The sequence below is a fragment of the Cervus elaphus genome, chromosome 24, assembly GCF_910594005.1.
Source record: "Cervus elaphus chromosome 24, mCerEla1.1, whole genome shotgun sequence".
Taxonomy (NCBI): Eukaryota; Metazoa; Chordata; class Mammalia; order Artiodactyla; family Cervidae; genus Cervus; species Cervus elaphus.
The window spans coordinates 65,115,292-65,134,632 of record NC_057838.1 but is presented as its reverse complement, the minus strand read 5'-3'; the positions used below and the strand labels follow the sequence as shown (position 1 = coordinate 65,134,632).

At 48.3% G+C, this 19,341-nt stretch overlaps 2 protein-coding genes and 1 long non-coding RNA gene across 9 annotated transcripts in view; 1 reads left to right on the top strand and 2 right to left on the bottom strand.

Moving 5' to 3' along the window:
* ZDHHC3 (zinc finger DHHC-type palmitoyltransferase 3) overlaps positions 1-11,823 on the bottom strand; it is a 59,317-nt gene extending 47,494 nt beyond the window's left edge. The window contains exon 1 of one of the 5 annotated variants that reach the window (XM_043886654.1): positions 11,575-11,823. The gene's annotated coding sequence lies outside the window, so the exon portion shown is untranslated. Of the gene's footprint in view, positions 1-11,565 lie in introns of all 5 variants that reach the window. The other 4 variants (XM_043886650.1, XM_043886651.1, XM_043886653.1 and 1 more) reach the window with 4 other exon arrangements.
* Positions 11,824-11,853: 30 nt separating this feature from the next.
* EXOSC7 (exosome component 7) overlaps positions 11,854-19,341 on the top strand; it is a 28,648-nt gene continuing 21,160 nt past the window's right edge. For both annotated transcript variants that reach the window (XM_043886658.1, XM_043886657.1), the window contains exon 1: positions 11,854-11,983. In XM_043886658.1, coding sequence (XP_043742593.1) covers positions 11,927-11,983 — 57 coding nt within the window. In that variant the 5' untranslated portion in view covers positions 11,854-11,926. The remainder of the gene's footprint in view (positions 11,984-19,341) is intronic.
* Positions 14,419-19,341, bottom strand: part of LOC122683099 — a 34,873-nt gene continuing 29,950 nt past the window's right edge. The window contains exon 3 of one of the 2 annotated variants that reach the window (XR_006337620.1): positions 14,419-14,746. This is a non-coding gene — a long non-coding RNA (uncharacterized LOC122683099). Of the gene's footprint in view, positions 14,747-16,059; positions 16,120-19,341 lie in introns of those variants that run through there. The other variant, XR_006337619.1, reaches the window with a different exon arrangement.

Below are 19,341 nucleotides of genomic sequence, written 5' to 3'. Positions count from 1 at the left end.
TCATGTATGGATGTGAGAGTTGAACTTATAAAGAAAGCTGAGCACCGAAGAACTGATGCTTCTGAACTGTGGTGTTGGAGAAGACTCTTGAGAGTCCCTTGGACTGCAAGGAGATCAAACAAGTCAATCCTAAAGGAAATCAGTCCTGAATATTCATTGGAAGGACTGATGCTAAAGCTGAAACTCCAACAGTTTGGCCATCTGATGTGAAGAACTGACTCCTTGGAAAAAACCCTGGGATGCTGGGAAAGACAGAAGGCAGGAGGAGTAGGGGACAACAGAGGATGAGATGGTTGGATGGCATCACCGACTCAATGGACACGAGTTTGGGCAAGCTCCGGGAGTTGGTGATGGAGAGGCAAGCCTGGCTTGCTGCAGTCCGTGGAGGCTGCAAAGAGTCAGACACGACTGAGTGACTAAACTGACTGACTGAGCCTTCAGGGTGTCACAGTAGTAACATCAAAGATCACTGACTGCAGACCACCACAGAAAATACAATAATAATGAAAAAGCTTGAAATATTGCAAGAATTACCACAATGTGATACAGAGAGGAAATGCTGCTGGAAAATGGTACCAACAGACTTTGCTCAATGCAGGGTTACCATGAACCTTTTAATCTGTCAAAAATGCAAATCTGAGAAGCTTAATAAAGTTGTATTTTTTTGGCCAAGGGTTTTGTAGCATTAGAAATAGATGGCTTAGCCACTGATGGTCCAGGGGTTAAGAATCACCCTTCAGCATAGGGGACGTGGGTTCGATCCCCGGTTGGGGAACTAGGATCCCACATGCCGAGGGCAGCTAAGCCAGAGCCCCACAACTACTGAGCCCGTGCACCACGAGAGGGTCTGTTGTGCAAGGAAAGACCCCACGTGGCGCAGCGGCGATCACGGGCCACAACTGATGCAGCCAAGCAAAGAAATAAACATGTTTAAAAAGAACACAAAGGTATCAACCACGGTAACTAAAATAAAGAGAGATGGCTTTCTCACACATTAGTAATTCAACCCTGAAGTAACTATTCCTCCCTCCTGACAGAGGAGTGCACCCGAGGGCCAGGAAGGTAAAAGGAGTAAGCCTGGGGGCCACGAAAGTCAAAGCAGAGAGAGATTGGCAGGCCCAGAGGCACCCTGGGGCTCCCCAGAGATACAGACACCAGTGATAAGGCAGACGGTGTCCAGAATGACAATCTGAGCTCTGCGGTGGGGGGTAGTGTGTGCGGAGTCTCAGGAAATCATCCCATCTTCCTTCTTGGAGATTCAGGAGCAAAAATCAAGAAATGACTGACATGAGTGCTAACGTCCAAAAAACACCACTGTTTCTGGTCCAGAGAATGGCCCCCAGATTCAACTGTAACACATGTGCTTCCTTATGCTTGGCCACAACTGTGCGCTTCCACAAATCCAGATAAGCAGACAAAAACGTACTTAGTGAAATGCCACCGACGGCCCCGTGAGCCCCTGCAGTGTAGCACTCAGGACCCAGGTCCGTGCTGCCTATCCATGGCTGGGCAGCTGAAAGGGTTTCAAAGTGGTGACTCAGAGGCCAAGCTCACAGGCCCCATTCCAGTGTGGGCAACAGTGGGCTGTTGGCCAGCTGAGACTCCTGGCCTGGCCCAGTGCTGACACTTAGTGATGGGCAGAATCCAGCTATATGCCTGTGGTTAATCACTTTATTTACTTATTTTTTGAATATTTATTTATTTGGCTGCACCAGGTCTCAGTTGTGGCATGCGGGATCTAGTTCCCTGACCAGGGATTGAACCCAGGCCCCCTGGGTTTTAGCCATTGGACCACCAGGGAAGTTCCATTAATCATTATTTGTTGAGTGAGGGGCAAATCCTTATAAATTTGTCACCTGGCCTAAGAAAACTGACCAAAGTCCACGCTTTATGAACAAGGGTCAAAGACATGACCATCACATAAAAGTTCAGTATCAGATTATTGGAGCCCCCAAATACCCACTGTTCTTGATCTAATGAATATCCAAAGAACCCCAGACCCTCTCAGATTGCCAGCTGTTTTCCTGAGACAAGATAAACCCTCTCTCTAAAGTCATGGGATTCCATGGTGGCCCAGCTGGTAGAGAACCCGCCTGCCAATGCAGGAGACAGAAGAGATGCAGGTTTGATGCCTGGGTCAGGAAGATCCCCTGGAGAAGGAAATGGCAACCCACTCCAGTATTCTTGCCTGGGAAATCTCACGGACAGAGGAGCCTGGTGGGCTATAGTCCATGGGATCAAAAAGAGTCAGATATGACTGAGTGCTCACGCATGCACACATACACACACATACATGTATACACACACACACACACACACACACACACACACGGCTTAGCTAGATCTAAACCGAAGTCCTACAGGCAACTCAAAGAACTTTGTGAGGATTCCCTTCCAAAAACACCACACCCACTTAACGCTCTAACGTCCACATATGCATTCAAGCGCAGCATACAAGCAGATCTTGGAACTGTATAGATTCAGAACCTCTCATGTTTTAGAAGAATGAACTTCAAGTAGGAAAGTATTCACAAGCCAGCACTGCAACTTCAAAAATGAATAAAAGGTCCATTCCCTGGAAGCTTTGGAAAAGAATCTTATCAAGTAAAAAATGGATTTATCTATTCCTTTACTTAACAATTTCGGTTAATTTGCGTATGGATCCAAAAGGATTGTAAATTTTATACCCATTTTTAGATGATTCTCAGAAAAAGAATGAGCTATGAAGCACTATGCTCGAAATGCTTCATAAAAAACCAGAATGAGTCACTCTAATGTTTCCCAAAGGTAAGGGTGTGGTCCAAAGGAAAGGTGCTTTATCTTCCCCTCTGCACTGTATCCTGCCAGGCCAGGAAAGTATCCAAACAGGCAGAGCTGCGGGTCTGTTCTGCATCTTGTCCAAGGGGTCTACACTGTGTCTCTCTCTATAAGAGGGTCTGGCTTCCCCTGCCTGCCTCCTGTCTCTGTCATACTTAACTTCACCAAAAACAGAAAAGAAAGGAAAGGAGGGAGGGAGGGACGGAGGGGAAGAAGGAGAGGGGAGGGGGAGGGAGAGGAAGAAAGAAAGAAAAGAAACACATCACACCCCAAAAGCAAATCCTATACACATTAAAATTCACTAAGGGAATCAGGAAGTGGTCAGTAAGCTAAAGTTGCCTTCCTGTCTCATAATCAGTCATCTTCTTACAAAACCCACTCATGTACAAACTCAGGCTCCCAACAATGAGTCTCCATTTCAGAAAAAAGTCTGGGATTTGAAAACTCACGGAGGCTAACAATTCCTCCGCTTACTACAACCGAGTACTACTGTGCTAAAACTGGCTAGAGTACTGCCTCTAGGCTTTCTGGATCTATTAAAAAAAAAAAAATACACCCACATATAGGATGACATAATCTATGTCACGGGCTTCCCTGGTGGCTCAGATGGTAAAGAATCTGCCTGCAGTGAGGGAGACCTGAATTCAGTCCCCGGGTTGGGAAGATCCCCTGGGGAAGGGAATGGCAACCCACTCCAATATTCTGGCCTGGAGAATCCCATGGACAGAGGAGCCTGGCAGGCTACAGTCCATGGGGTTGCAAAGAGTCAGACACGACTGAGCAACTAACACACACAATACACGTCAGAAACGCTGGGAATCAGTAGAAACTACCATCCATTTGGGTAACACATTCTTGTTTTTTATGGGCATGTTTTATCACACATTGCCACAATGAGAAAAAAATTAAAACAAGACCACACATGAGATCAACTGGTAAAAACAATCGCTATCTGAGTCAGAATTTTAGAGTGAGGAAGACCATCTAATAGATTTTAGTCAAATTCTTCTGCTTTCCGATGAAGAACGGTGGCGGGCACGAACGTTAGCCGCGCGCCCGTTAAGATTGAGGACGCATACAGAGCAGCAGCTCTCAGTTCTCACACCAACCTAGCACTGCAGCTTTTATTATTCATTGTAGAGACGGAAAGAGGGAGGTGTAGAGGCTTTTAATAATATTCCCCAGGTCAGATAAAGCCAGGATCCAAAACCAGCTCTGCCTGCCTCCACGGACCACGTTTTGAAAACAGCATGTGGCTGCTTTTCCTCTTTTTTTTTTTTTTGCAAGAGGGGGACAGGAGAATGACCAAGCAGAATACAGGAGTTTTGCTTCCTACTTCCTTGCACACATTTCATGGTGCTAAGGAGAGGTCACTGCATTAAATGAAACTTAGCTTTCATGTCTTCATCTTTCAAGTGAGTGGGGACGGCCAGTTCTCTAAACTTTGTGGCTCTCTTTTAAGAACCTGAGAAATGGACACTAGGCAGACTTTCCTTCCACTCCTGAGGGGAGCTTAAAATACTGTTAAAAAGAAAAAAGAAAAGGACCCGTCTTTCTTCTGTGAGCCGTTTCACTGCTAGTGGGCTGTCTCTTTAATGGAGCACAGCGCCCGGCCCTCAAATCCACAGCCTCAAATCCCACAGAGACCGTTGGGACTAGCTGACCCCTTCCATACTCTAGCCCAGGCTCTTCTACAGATGGATAAAGAAACGAAGCTCAGGGAGTCAGCTGGCTTCCATAAAACAGTTAGAGAGGTGGCTAACTTCCTTTCTAGGTCTGATGGATGATACCGACTAATCGGGCTTCCCTGGTGGCTCAGAGGTAAAGAATCTATCTGCCAATGCGGGTTCTATCCCTGGGTTGGCAAGATCCTCTGGAGAAGGAAATGGCAACCCACTCTGGTATTCTTGCCTGGGAAATCCCATGGACAGAGGAGCCTGGCGGGCTACAGGCCATGGGGTCGCAAAGAGTTGGACACGACCAAGCGGAGAAACAAGAACTGCTAGGAAGCAGTGGAGACAGGATACACGGCCAAGCCTGTTCTCATTGCAGAGCCTACCCTTAACTGCTCTCTGTGATCGTTAATGCTGCCCATTAACTAGAACCAGAAGGGGGAGGGGTGCTGGTGTTTCTGCCAGTGACCCTGGCTTACTCACAGTTTCAATCTCTTGCCCACACATGGTCACGCAGAGATGGCACTATCGCGTGGGCCACGTGCAGCGCTGTTCACAGAACACAGAGCTGAACGCGAGCATTTTGGGCCCTAAGGTGGGGCCTTGGCTGAACACCAGCTGACGTTCAGAAGACTGGTCCTGCCCTCACTGAGGGAGCAGGAACACTATGGAGTGTCAGCCAGGAGAGTCACCCTAAGGCTGAGGCCCTAAAGTCTGCTTCTGCTGGGGGACACTTCCGGGAGGGCCAAGTTCCAGCACGCTGCTTATTTGGGGGGAAAGCCCACCCATGCTAGGCCGAGAGCACCCAGCAAAGGGTCCCACCTGAGGGTGTTGAAAATGGCACCTGGCCCCACATTGTGCCATGTGCAGCCAGGCAGCCTCTGTGACATCACCCAGGCAAAAGCTTGGCTTTTTTAGGGGCTAAAAGCAAAAGTGCTTGGAGGGATCTGAAAGACGAACTAGGGAAGGGGAAGAGAAAACCAGTTATGGCCATTGTGCCAGGCTTCAAGGATGGTTCCTGGTGATTCCACTCACCCCGAGTTCTGTAAGTCCTGCAAGAACAGGGCCTTGGGGGAGTCTGGCCCGAGGAAGCAAGGCTTCACACATCCACTGCCCCTGCCTGCCACGTGACGAGCTGTTGCAGGGCTTTGGAGACAGACTAAAGCAGAATGAAGACTCGGTTTGGAGTCAAGTGGCCAGAAGCCTACCCTGCACCTGCTGCTCACTAACTCACAATCTGGGATAAGACAGTTACGCTCCATGGGCTCAGCTTCCTCATCCATAAAGGAAGAGGGGAGACGAAGCTGGCTGCTAAGGTCTGCTGCAGGGCTCAGATTCTGATTTCTCTGTTCTCAGGAACAACTTCAACATCTCTGTTAATTTCTTGGATTTTTTTTTAAATGATCAAAAGTATCCTTTAACATCCTTTCCCTATTCTTTGTTAATATTCAGAAAGAAACCCACCAACAACCATGAGCAATTTTCCTGAGCATGTTCAATTTTTTTCAGTGAAATATGGCATGTAATTACTGCTTCCTTTGTTCTTTCATTTAATGTTTTGTGGAGTAGGAAAAGCACTATTAAAATACATCAAACATTAGAAAGTAGTCAAAGAAAAGTCTTAAAATATAAAGTTAAACATGACCACTTTTCAGTATTTAAATGTCTGTAAATCCAAGATCTACTGGGACTTCTATAACCTGCTAGGAGAGATCATTTTCACGTAAAATGAGGTTTGGAGAGCTTGACTTGTTCAAAGTCACAAAGCAAGTTAGTGGCAAGGTCTGCATCACTGGAGTCTTTCCAGCATAGATCATTATCTTCCTAGCCAACCCGTCTTTCAAGATGCTCTGCTACTCCTTCTTGACTTAGGAATGCACACTCTGTACAGAGCAAAGTCCAAACTTACTACAAGGGAACTGCTGCGTCAACTGTACTTGTCCCCCTAGGGCCACCATCCAAAGGTGAAAAAGCAATCCTACCCAAGGGCATTTCAACCACTGACCCTGAACAGGAGGTATTCATGTCTCAAGTTGACCAGAAAATCTGAAGAGTTCAATCAACAAGTCTCTGAACATAGCTGAATGGTTACACTTTGGAGTGTGTGTATGAGTGCTCAGTCATGTCCGACTCTGTGTGACCCCATGGACTGTAGCCCGCCAGGCTCCTCTGTCCATGGGAGTCTCCAGGCAAGAATACTGGAGTGGGTAGCCATTCCCTTCTCCAGGGGATCTTCTGACCCAGGGATCAGACTTGTGTCTCCTGCATTGCAGGCAGAATCTTTACCACTGAGCCACCAGGGAAGCCCATTCAATTTGGAGGAAACTATGAAAAGAAACAGTTTTCCTGATGTTTCCTCACATTGCCTAGATGAATGACTGGATTAGGTGGGACATGCAAGGTGGTCTTCTTACCTTTACAGTTGAGAGCCAGTAATAACCTGGTCATTTGTCTCTGGAAATGATTTAAAAATGAAAAACAAAACAAACAAACAAAAAAAACCAGGAAGAAACTCGAGGTGGAGTGGTATTAGCCTCCTTAGTTCCCCCAACAGGTCAATGGCAGGACTTTACACCTCCATTTCTACTTCAGCCTCTGTTACTTTCAATGGCTACAGGGGGGGTGTGTGTGTGTGTTAGGGGCTCAGTCGTGTCCGACTCTTTGTGACCCCACAGATTGTAGCCCACCAGGATGTATGTGTGTTTAAATGTTTCTAGATAGGCTCATCAGGACACGTGACTGCCCCTTTCTCACACGTGCCCTCATGAAAGACATGGGAAGCACTCTGCCATTCTTTTAAAATGAAACACACACAAAGACCCTTCCTCTATAGCAGAATAAGCTTTACCCATGCATTCCCATCAATTTTCCTATCACTGGAATCACAAGGCAGGGTTTCTACAATAGTGAGACAGACAGACCTGCTGGCCTGTGACAGGTTATTTACACCGAGTGTTCTTTAAGACAAGGCACAGGCAGGACAAGTGCAAAGTGTTTAAAGGAAACAGATCTACAGAGAAAACAATAGCTCTTTAAAAAAAAAAAAAGATTGTTTTGATGTGACATTTTTTACAAGTCTTTATTGAATTTGTCACAGTACCGTTTCTTTATGCTTTAGTTTTTTGGCCACAGGGCATGTGGGATCCTAGCTCCCTGGCCAGGGATTGAACTCATATTCCCTGCCTTGAAAGGCGAAGTCTTAACCACTGGCCTGCCAGGGCAGTCCCCAGCAATAGCTCACTTTTGCTTTTCTGGTGCTCTGCTTTGCTAAGCAGAAGAACGCAAAGGAAAAGGCCCAAAACTTGGCTTCCTCTGCTTAAGACCAGGAATAAAGTGTTCCCTTGCTGGGATCTTAAGAGCTCTCTGCAATTTCAGCACCATGAACTCAGCACTGCCCCAAGCTCTCCCCTAAACCTACTTTTATTGCTGTAATTAACAAGGGTAGGTGGGACAGATTTCCTCCATCGCTGTAAAGTTATTGTTGCTGCCAGTGGCTAAGAGCAGCTCTTTACCTGTTGCCCTTGATGCCTGGCCTGCCCAATTAGCACCTCATTCTAGGCAGGCCTCTCATCTAATTGCCATGTGTCTCAGGTGAGCACTTTATTTTATTGTCTTGTTCATGTGCTAGTTCAAGAGCCTGGGCTCCCCAGTTAGAATACAATCTTCAACTTCTCTTAGGCAGGTGTGTGTTTGCGGTTTCCTTATCACTTCAGGCCCACGGGAACACTAGGGACACACAGGCATGCAAACAAGTACTTCCTGATTGTTTGAAGAGCTTCTTAGACGTTTATTCCGGGAGTAAGCACGTGGTTGGAACCTGGGTCTCCACGCCTATCTCAGCCCTCTCTACCAGATCCACCGGCCTTCTCTGCTGTTGAGGGCTCTCGCCTACATTGAGTTAAGCTCTGCTTGGTCTGTATGTAACCTTTCCCCTTACCTAAAGGGGCTGGCTGAAACAGACACAGGGGCTTCCTACAATCACCACCCTCAACATTCCCCTCGAGAAAGGAACACACTCCTTGCTTTTGGAATTAAAACTAAGACATGGGTTTGAGTAGACTCCGGGAATTGGTGATGGACAGGGAGGCCTGGCGTGCTGCGATTCATGGGGTCGCAGAGAGTCAGACACGACTGAGCGACTGAACTGACTGGACTGATAGCTTATGTGGCACTACCACTCCCATAGCAAATACGTCGTTTAGCTGCTCAGTCGTGTCTGACTCTCTTTCGACCCCATGGACTGTAGCCCACCAGGCTCCTCTGTCCATAGGGTTTCCCAAGCAAGAAAACTGGAGTGGGTTGCCATTTCCTTCTCCAAGGGCTCTTCGCGACCCAGGGATTGAACCCACGTCTCCTGCATTGCAGGTGAATTCTTTACCACTGAGCCACCTGAGAAACCTACAAGAAACAGAAAGTGAAGTGTGAAAGTCGCTCAGTCGTGTCTGACTCTTTGCGACCCCTTGGACTATACAGTCCGTGGAATTCCCCAGGCCAGAATACAGGAGTGGGTAGCCTTTCCCTTCTCCAGGGGATCTCCCCAACCCAGGGATCGAACCCAGGTCCCCCACATTGCAGGCGGATTCTTTACCAGCTGAGCCACAAGGGAAGCCCACAAGAAACACAGGCCTCCTTCAAATACTCTGGTGAATGAAATGAAAGGGGCCACCTGCATAAGGGGGTGGTTAGGAATGCAGGTGTGGGAGCGAGGCTGTCTGCTCTCAAATCCTGACTCGACCACTTCCCAGTTATGTGACCTGGGACCTTGGTCAAGACAATCTCTCTGTACCTCAGTTTCCCAATCTGTAAAATAGGATAATAGCACCTGCCTCACAGGGCTATTGTTAATAGAACTGAACCAGTTAGTCTTTGTGAAGTGCTTCAGAACAGTGCTGGGCACATAGTAAGCACTGTTATGCTTAAGTTATTGTTAGACAAAATTAATAAGAATACAGAGATTTAGGACAGATGGACCTACAAATCAGTATACACTCAAAAGAATCTGACAGTGATGGGAAAACAAGCTGGTTAATAGAATAATATGCCATCCTTGGTGTTTTGATTTTCTGGCAAACGTACAGTCTTCAAACTGCTTCAGTAAACCAAAAAGAACTCTGAATTTATGGGGTTTTGAAATATCTAATGTATGATCACAACAAATGTGACAAAAAATGTTCTGGCTGCATTAAAGTACAACAGTTAGTGAAGGTGTCATTGTTTTAGCAGAGAATTTAAAACGAACATTCTGTTGTTTGCATCTCTTATATCAATTTAGGCTAACACGTCAGACATTGTTTGTAATTTTATTTAGCAAATACTGCCAATCCTTCTCCAGCAAATAATCTTTAGTCATTTATCTGGGAAACACTTCAAATATATGTTCTATAGTTTTCAAGACACACTGAAAGATTTTTACATAAAGATGATCCCATGGTATCCAAACTCAGAATTTTCTATCCATGTCTTTTCTGACCTATTTGCTGCCACTTTTTAAATCCTCGATCCTCTTAGATATCCTGCCTATTAAAATTTCACATCCGGGGTCTCTTCTTTCTGAGCGATCTCAAGCACAAGACACCACTTCTAACATCAGAAGTCCCCTGTTATCTCATCACCCAGGTGCTCATTAGAATCCAGACGTTCAATCACACAAAAGCCTCAAGGTGCATGTGTCCCAACAGGTGGGGCACCTGTACTTTCATGAAGGAGGAAACCCTTCCGGGCTTACCTCTCCGAGTTTCCTGGAGGGCAAAATTCAACACTGCAAGACATCCTCCCTATAGGTACACCTGCAGAGAGTTACGGAGAGACACCGGAAACAACTAAATGCCCAGTCTACTAAGAAGAGACCATCAATTTGGGGGCCCAGCAGTTTAGTGCTTCAGAATGTGGGCAGGTACTTCCTCTCCATACCCTCTTCAGGGGATATACCACCTCCCTATCCCACTATGTTCACTGGTGCCACTGTCCCAGCTCTTCACCACCGCGTTTATGCTGGCTCTGGAGCCTTCCCTCTGCCTGGGAGCTTCTCTGGGCAGAAGCTGTGTTTCACTTTTCTCAGTGTCTCAAAGCTAGCACAAAGACCATCAACAGTCGGCTCCCAAGAGTTATCTGTGAAACTGTACTGAGGTTACTATCTGAGAAACACCGGCCATTCTTTGGACCATCAAGCAGTCAAGGGTTAGTTTCACTTCTGACAACAGGGAGGTTCCTCAAAAGTAGGGCACTTGGAAAAGTCATCAGATCCCCTCGTTGCTACTATCATTTTGGGTTAACTTTCCTCCATTTATCTACTTGGCCCCTTTAAAATCTGTTCCCTGCCTTATCAACCCCGCCTTAATGGGCTCCTTCAGTGACCCCACGTTCACCTTGCAGGTATCCCTTCTGGATATTCAAGGCCCATATTCCTACTTGGTCACGACCGGGGCCGGCATTTTTTTTTTTGTCCAAGGTTCCCAGCGATCACCCGGTCAAGCCAGGGCCTCCAGTCCCTGCTGGGAAGCGCTGGGGACGCCGGGGCACTGCGCCCCCGCAACCCCCCCCCCCCCCCCCCCCCGCCAGCGTTGACCAAGACTCTCCCCTCTACTCTCTTTGGGACAAAGCTCCGGCAACCATCCGGGGCATGGGGATCCTGCAAGGTTCCGGTGGGGTCTGCGTTCGGTCAGCCAGCCCCAGAGAGAGAGGGGGTGGGGGTGGGGGAGTCCCTGGGGTGCAGTTGAAGACGTCTCGGGACTAGCGGGCATTCACTCCCGGCCCAGACCCTTCTCACCGAGAACGACCTAAAGAGGGCTTGATCGCCTCTTTCTTACCCACCACCCTATGGGCCAGAGAAATGCAAGACAAGAGGGCAGGAAGGAGACCCAAGAGACAGCCTCTCTCAGGCCAATCGCGACGTCCGCCACCTCTCACTTGGGGTCGGTCTCTTTCTTACACACACACGCACACGACCGGCCACTTCAACTCCAGCTCTGAGCAAACTGCGCCCTACGCCTCTTCCACCGCTAGTCCTTCGGGCTCCGGAATCGGCCCGCGCCTGTCGTCTCGCCCCAGCTTTCTCACCCGATCCCAGTTTCCTCACCCGACTGACCGTGAAGCCGGAGGCAGTTCCCCAGTCCCAGGACCCCCCCCCGGTGGGGCTCCGGCTGCCGCTGCCGTCGTCGCTCCCCTTTCAGCCCCCGACCCGGGACCCGGCCCTGGGCTGCAGCGATGGCTCCCCGGCACGAGGCGCCGCGGCTCCCTGGACTCGGCCAGACACAGGGCGGCGCGCAGGAGAAGCCCATCGAGCTCCAGGCGGTGGTGGCGGCGGCGGCAGCTGCATGAGCGGCCGCCGCGCAGGCTGATGACGCACGGGCGCGGGGTTGGTGGCGGGTGGGGGGTGTCGTGCCTGGCGAGGGGCGACGCGGGCGAATGACGTCAGGCGGCGGGGGAGGCTCGGCAGCATGGCGTCTGTGGCGCTGAGCGAAGCGGAGAAGGTGTACATTGTGCATGGCATTCAGGTAGCGGCAGCGGGCGGTACCGGCGCCGGCCTCCGGGTTCCCCTGGCCCTGCGGGTCGATGCCGGGCCTCGGCTCGCCCGGAAAGACTGCGGCAGGTTGGGTTTACCTTTGATTAGATCGCTGTGCGGGCGGCATGTGCAGCTCTAAAGCCGCCAGTGCCGGCGTCTTTGGCACCAGGCGGCGAGCATCCGTTTAGGACTGTATGCGTACTTGGATCTTTCCGGGTCTACCAGGTTCCAAGCCCGGGTAGGAGGCGGTGGGCAGACCCTGATTCTGTTAAATCCCCTCTCAGCCTTTGAAGGCTGAGCTGTCTCACTTTTGTTAGGTACTACATACTCTATCATAGTTTTTATCTCATTGAATTTTTGTTAAGTCCTGAAGGTGAGTGTTATGTCTGCTTTACATATAAGGAACTAAGTTCAGAGAGGTTAAGTCACTTGTCTGAGGTCTTAAGGTAAGTGTCTGGTGGTGTTATCAGAAACCTGGGTTTTGACTCTTGGTCGTGAAAGTTGCTCAGTTGTGTCCGACTCTTTGCGACTGCATGGACTATACAGTCCATGGAATTCTCCAGGCCAGAATACTGTAGTGGGTAGCCATCGCTTCTCCAGGGTCGACTCTTGGATGTTGAACCAAAAAACACAACCAAGCCAGAGAATGGGGGAAGGAGGAATTAACTAATTGCATCAAGTAAGGGGACTCTGGGAATCTTTTCAAAAGAAGTGTCTACCAATAGCAAAACTGGAAAACAACCTAAGGGCACATGTATATTCATGAAGGGGCTTGAGTAGAGGAGTTAGCCTACAATTGGGGCAGAGGTCAGCAGAGTCCAAGCTTTAGTTGATTGGAGTCACCAAGGGGACAGCTTCCCTGGTGGCTCAGCTGATAAATGATCCACCTGCAATGCAGGAGACCTGGGTTCGATACCTGGGTTGGGAAGATTCCCTGGAGAAGGGAATGGCGTCAGTATTCTGGCCTGGAGAATTCCATGGACTATACAGTCCATGGGGTCATAAAGAGTCAGACTTTCACTTCACTTCACTTCACCAAGGGGAAGAAAAGGGCAATATCATCTTCAGGTTGTGACCACTTTGGGGTCTTATCCTGGAGTTACCATCCTCCAGCTGAGTGGGCACTTGAGTTCTTGTGGAACAACTCAAAGGTTTGTATCAGACTGTTCAGTATATCCATTGAAGAAAAACTAGGGCTCCATTTTATCTGAGAACTGTTGTTTCTTCATTGCTTTTCCATTTTTTCCTGCATTTTGTAGTTCCCTCAAGATCATTAATTACCAAGATATGTTCAAGGGCAGGCATTGAGGCCAGGTGTAGATCACAGAAAGGCTGAGGACTAAAGTGGCTTCCCTTGTGTCCAGAAAGCCATGCCTGCCTGGTTCCCTGGTTCCCTGTTTCCAGGACCCCCTACCTTCTCTTTTTACAGTAGAACTGGGATATAAATCCAGATCTTTCTGATTGTAAAGCCCAACTCAAGTCTTGTGCCATTTTCCCTTTTTAAAAATAGGCACCCAAAGGCAAAGGCCAGGGAGAATCCCCACTGCTTCTACTTCTCTTTCTTTCCTCTGTCCTCTGAAAGCACGTTGGCGAAACAAGAACAGGGAGGGCAAGTTCTGAACCCCTACCATTTTTCTAGGCCTTAAATGGTATATGGACGTATATTACTATTAACCTTTTTAGGTAGTTTTCCCACATTGGTTCTAAGCTTCTTTAGAACCCTAGTTAGCATTTTCTTATACAGCTTTTGTTTTACTTACTTGTATCTAACTGATTTTGTTTTTTAAAGATTTTATTTATTTGGCTAGGCCGGGTCTCAGTTGAGGGATCTTTAGTCTTTGTTGCAGTATGTGAGATCTTTAGTTGAGACCTGTGGGATTTTGGTTCCCCGACCAGGGATCCAACCCAGGCCCCCTGCATTGGGAGCACAGAGTCTTAACCACTGGACCACAAGGGAAGTCCCAAGCTGTTTCTTATAATCAGGAATTGGGGGGCAGATTTCAGAATTTCCAGAATTAGCATTTAATCTTCTTTTCAGGTTTGCTTAACTGGCTAAATGTGTGCTTTCTTCCTCCCTGGCAAGACATTGCTAACCTCTGTCTTAGCCTAGTAATTCTGAAACCTTGAAGTGCCTTTTACTCACAAAATACAGCTTCCTGGGCTTTACCTGGACCTTCTGGATCAGAATCCTTGAAGCCGGGGCTGGAGCCTGGGACTGGGTATTTTCATAAACGTTGGGAGATTTTGATGCAGTCACTAGACATTGGACCTTGGGCCAGCCACTGGCCGGGTCCAGCCTGCCTGGAATCTGCTGCAGAAATCTTTGCCCTTCTGCCTGAGGAGGTTGTAGCAAGGGGGACCCCTTTCAGGGCCAGCGAGTAGGCTGTTGGCTAACACTTGGAAATGAATTGTCCAGGGAGACACACGTGCTGGCAAAGCAAGAGACTTTATTGGGAGGGGGCACCCAGGTGGAGAGCAGCAGGGTACATGGGCCCGCGAGAACTGCTCTGTGTGCAACTCGCAGGCTCGGGCTTCACGGTGATGAAGTTCGTTTCTGGGTTGCCTCTGGCCAGTCGTCCTGACGCAGCATCCTTCCTGGTGGCGCACACATCTCTCAGCCAAGATGGATTCCAGCGAGGCGGATTCTGGGAGGTTAGCAGTATATATGAATTGGCGTCCTCTCTCTCCTTTTGACTTTTCCCAGATTCTTCAGTTAGCAGTAGCTTGTTCGTTCTGCATTCCTTACCAGGACAACCTGTTGTAAGATAACATATCTCCTGCAAATGGTTATTATAGGAACCTTCATGGTCTGGCCAGGGCAGGTGGTTCCCCTCACAAGGTCCGTGGCCTCCAGCTTCTGTTTGAATGAGGACCTGGAGTGGAGCGAGCAGGGCTCCTGCCGACTCCACCATTCACAGTAAGAGTGTAGTAAGCTAGCTCCGCCTGTGTAAAATGGGAACACAGCCGTCTGGGGGACAGAACAGGACTGTGAGGAATGACGAGAAAAGAGAACATGGCGTGTGGTCAGCCCTGAAGAGAAGTTGGCTCCCAGTTGAGATTTTCCCGTCAGAAGTGTGGTTTCACCCGGAACCATCCGTACTATATCCACAGCCTTTGCAGTGACCCCATGAGGGGTTCAGCCTGTGGCTGTTGAGATTGAAGCTCTTTTTATTTGGAGAGATTGTTTGAGTCGGGTCGCAAAGAGTTGGACACAACTGAGTGACCTGAACTGAGAGATTGTCAGATTGTTGAGTGTAGGAAGTCCCTAGGCAGCTCCTGGACACTGCCTGTCCGGGGCCCCAGCGTGGATCACGTGTCTGTGTGACTCTGCCTGCCTTCACGTCTCTGGTGAGACCCCTACCTCTCTCTGCTCGTGTCTCCCTTCTCCGCAGCCACTTGCTGTCCGGCTGCCCGCCCCTGGGTACACGCCATCCTCCCATCTTTACTTCTGTGAGGCCTCTCCAGCCTCCCTCCACATCATGACGTGTCAGCTCCTCTTTAACTCTCTTTCCCTGCCAAGTATTTCCCAGATCAGAGATCAGTTTCCAAGGAGAAAATCAGTTTCAGGCCCCAGAGAGCTGGGCACTCTCTGGCCTGCGTGCTTTTCGGTCAGCTGCGTGCCTTTGCAGCTTTGCAAGGCGAACAGCATCCCATCCTAAAGGAATGCGGGCCCACCCAGCAGGCTTGGAGAGTGGAACGAGGACAGCATCTGGTTTGCCTGCTGGGTCTTGGGCTTGGGCCTGCAGAGCCGGGCTCCTTCTAAAGTGGGGTGGCTTCCTAGTAAGGGAGACCATCTGGTCTCCGTTCTCCTCCAGTGAGCTCTGTGCTCTGTTCAGTCACTCAGTCACATCCGACTCTGCAACCCCACGGACTGCAGCATGCCAGACTTCCCTGTCCTTCACCATCTCCCGGAGTCTGCCCAAGTTCATGTTCATCGACTCAGTGATGCCATCCAACCATCTCTTCCTCTGTCGCCCTCTTCTCCTGCCCTCAATCTTTCCTAGCATCAGGGGCTTTTCCAATGAGTTGGTTCTTCACATCAGGTGACCAAAGTACTGGAGCTTTAGCATCAGTCTTTCAAATGAATATTCAGGGTTGATTTCCTTCAGGGTTACCTGGTTTGATCTCCTACACAAAGAGACAGAGATGTTGAGGAACTAACCTGCTCAAGGTCCCAAAGCTGGTGTGCAACAGTGGAGTTTTTAAATACAGGTTGAAGGTGATCCCGAGTCACACCCAGCCAGCGGGGTTGTTGCAATCACAGAGTGAACAACTTGAGTCACCAGGACCCTTCCTAGCATTCAAAAGGCCTTTACCTGGAAAGGTGCTCAGTGCCCTGTCCCCTGAGGACAAGGCTCCACTCCCTGGTGTGGTCAGTCACCTCTAGACACTGCCATGGATTTTTTTTTTTCTATTGATTTTTTAAATGGAGCTTTTACTTCAAGGCAGCCAGTGTTTAAGTGTTCACACATGGATTGGTTCCTTAGTTTGAGTACTGCAGGTAGATAAAAAATTGTGGTAGGGTGTCAAGTTCTGAGCCAGGCCAAGCAGGTTTGGGCAATTCCTAGAGCCTTTTATGAGAAAAAGTGGATTTTGAAAAAGTCCTGTGTGCAGTGATTCATGGATTTTGTTTGTTTTTCTCCTTTTGTGTGCTTTTTTTGACGGAAAAAAACAACAAAAACATGCATCCCTGGAAAGAGAAATTTGTAGCCTACTTGTTTATCTCTTGTCACCCAAGCCTTCCCAGCTGAGGGAAGAGGGCTCAGAGAGTGATTTAAGGGCTGGAAAGACAAGCCTTGGTGGCCCAGTTTTCTGACATCCCTTCAGCCTCATCCTAGAACACGGGGTTGTCATTGCAAAGGGTTCTGATTAGATCTTTCCAGAGCAAGTGGTCATTTAAAGCATAGTTGGAAGCCCTGTAGCCTTGTGGCCCCCCTGCTTTCATAGTCGTTAGCATCCTCACTGGGGCCAAGTGGTCCACCAGCCAGCTTGTCCTTCCAGGAGGCCTGTGCTGCCTCACCTGCACGATGAAGAGACCCTTTAAATCACAGGAGACTGCAGAGTTGTGGTTAAGAGCTCTGGCTTGGAATTCAAGTGCTATTTACTGGCTCTGGCCTTGGGCCATTTAGCATCTCTCAATCTGATCCTCTTTTGTAGAATGGAATGAAAAATCTTACATTACAGGGTTATTGTGAAGATTCAACATATTACATGTATGGGTTTCCTAACACATTATCTGGAAGATAGTAGTTTTTTCTTGTTGTTTAGTCTCTCAGTTGTGTCTGATTGTTTTCTACCCCCATGAACTGTAGCCTGCCAGGCTCCTCTGTCCATGGATTTTCCAGGCAAGAATACTGGAGTGGGTTGCCGTTTCTTACTTCAGGGGATCGTCCCAATCCAAGGATCGAACTCTTATCTCCTGTGTATCTCCTGCATTGCCGGCAGATTCTTTACGACTGAGCCACGGGAGAAGCCTGGTAGATAGTAAATGCACATTAAACAGTAGCTGCTATTTTAGTTCTTGCAAACAGTGGTAGTTCTTTTAATGTATACATCCATAGAATTAGAGAAGCACCTTTGAGGTCAAGCAGAGAGTCAATGGCAGGACCAGGCCTGAAGCCCATGACTAAGGCTCCTAGTGATGCTCACACTTGTGCCATACGTATAACCTACCAAAGACTTGATGTAAATGTTTCTGAGCCGGGTTTTCACTTTCCATCAGGGTCTACCTTGGGGATGGGCTTCCCAGGTGGCCCTAGTGGTAAAGAACCTGCCTGCAATGCAGGAGACGTAAGAGATAAGAGATGCGGGTTCAATCCCTGGGTCGGGAAGATCCTCTGGGGGAGGGCATGGCAACCCACTCCAGTATTCTTGCCTGGAGAATTCCATAGACAGAGGAGCCTCGTGGGCTATGGTCTATAGAGTCGCGAAGAGTCGGACACGACTAAAGAGACTTAGCATGCATGCATACCTTAGGGATGGAGCAAGCAGAGATGGACCTAGGAAATCTTCATGTGGATGGGGGTAGGTGGGTTGTAAAGAGACACAGTTACATAGTTTTGGATCCTTCAGTGAAGAGAGATCCCTCTACAGAGTTCAGGAGACTCATTCTCCTAGACATGAAATTCTTTTTAAGAACCCGTCTCCCCAGACTCCAGGTAGGGTCTCCAAGGAGAGGACAGCTGCGAGTGGCAGGGCTGCAAAGGGACTTCAGCCTGACTTAGGATTGTTTATTTTCTCTCCTTTAATAGGAGTTGAAAGAGCGAAAGAGCTGAAACAAAAACGACAGATGGTAGTAGTCGGTACTGTGTGGCGAGAGCAGGCAGTGTTTTCCTTTTCTGTATTTTAATTTCTCAAAATAAAAAAAGTCAGATATGCAGTTAGCCAAGCAGTTTAAAGATAAGTTTCTGATAGTTACATACTTTAGAACAGTGGTTTGCTTTTTGGTTTTGGATTTTTTTTGCTAGTGTTTGGTTTCTTTTGTGCTTGTTTTTAACGTTTTGAGGAGCATTAACCTCTTTGAGAATCTAACGAGGTGATGATTCTTTTTCTGAAAGAAAGCTTTCAGGAGAAAAGTTGACAAGGAATGAGGACAGTCCATATGAGCTGATGTGTAGTGGTTTCCTGCGTAGACATTGGTGTTTAAAAAGAAGCAAAGTGTAAAAGAGTATCTGTAGTATGCTATCTTTTGTAAAAGAAAGAAAAAGATATTAAAAATACTCATGTAAAGGTTCATCTGTGGAAAGGAAATACAGGAACGATGGACCAGGAGCTAAGGAGATTGGTTCCCTGCCTGGAGTGGGTGGAGGAAGTAGGAAGAGGGGAGCCTGAAACTAGGGATGAGGGGAGAGGGGCATTGTCTGAGCACACTTCTCCTGACAGCTGTGACTCCTACAGCCCTGGTGATAGACCACCTGGCCCAAAAGTAGGTAGGAATTAAAAGTAGCCAGGATGTGGCTGACTCAAAATGGAACATCCGCGGTTACAGTTGAACCTGAAAGGGGTGCAAATGAGGAAGAGAGGCGCAGGGAGGATGGGGGGAGACAACTGGAAACGGTATTTTGAGCGGGTTATGTAAGATAGAAGGCAGGCGGAGAGGGGAACAACAGAGGATGAGATGGTTGGATGGCATCACCGACTCAATGACATGAGTTTGAGCAAGCTTGGGGAGATGGTGAAGGACAGGGAAGCCTGGTGTGCTGCAGTCCATGGGGTCACAAAGAGTCGGACACAAGTGAGGGACTGAACAAAAACAACATATAAGGCTAAAGACAAAAAGAAATCTACACAAATACTGTATTAGTAAATTTGTTTCTCATAGGGGTATGGCAGTAACAATTCTGAAACTAT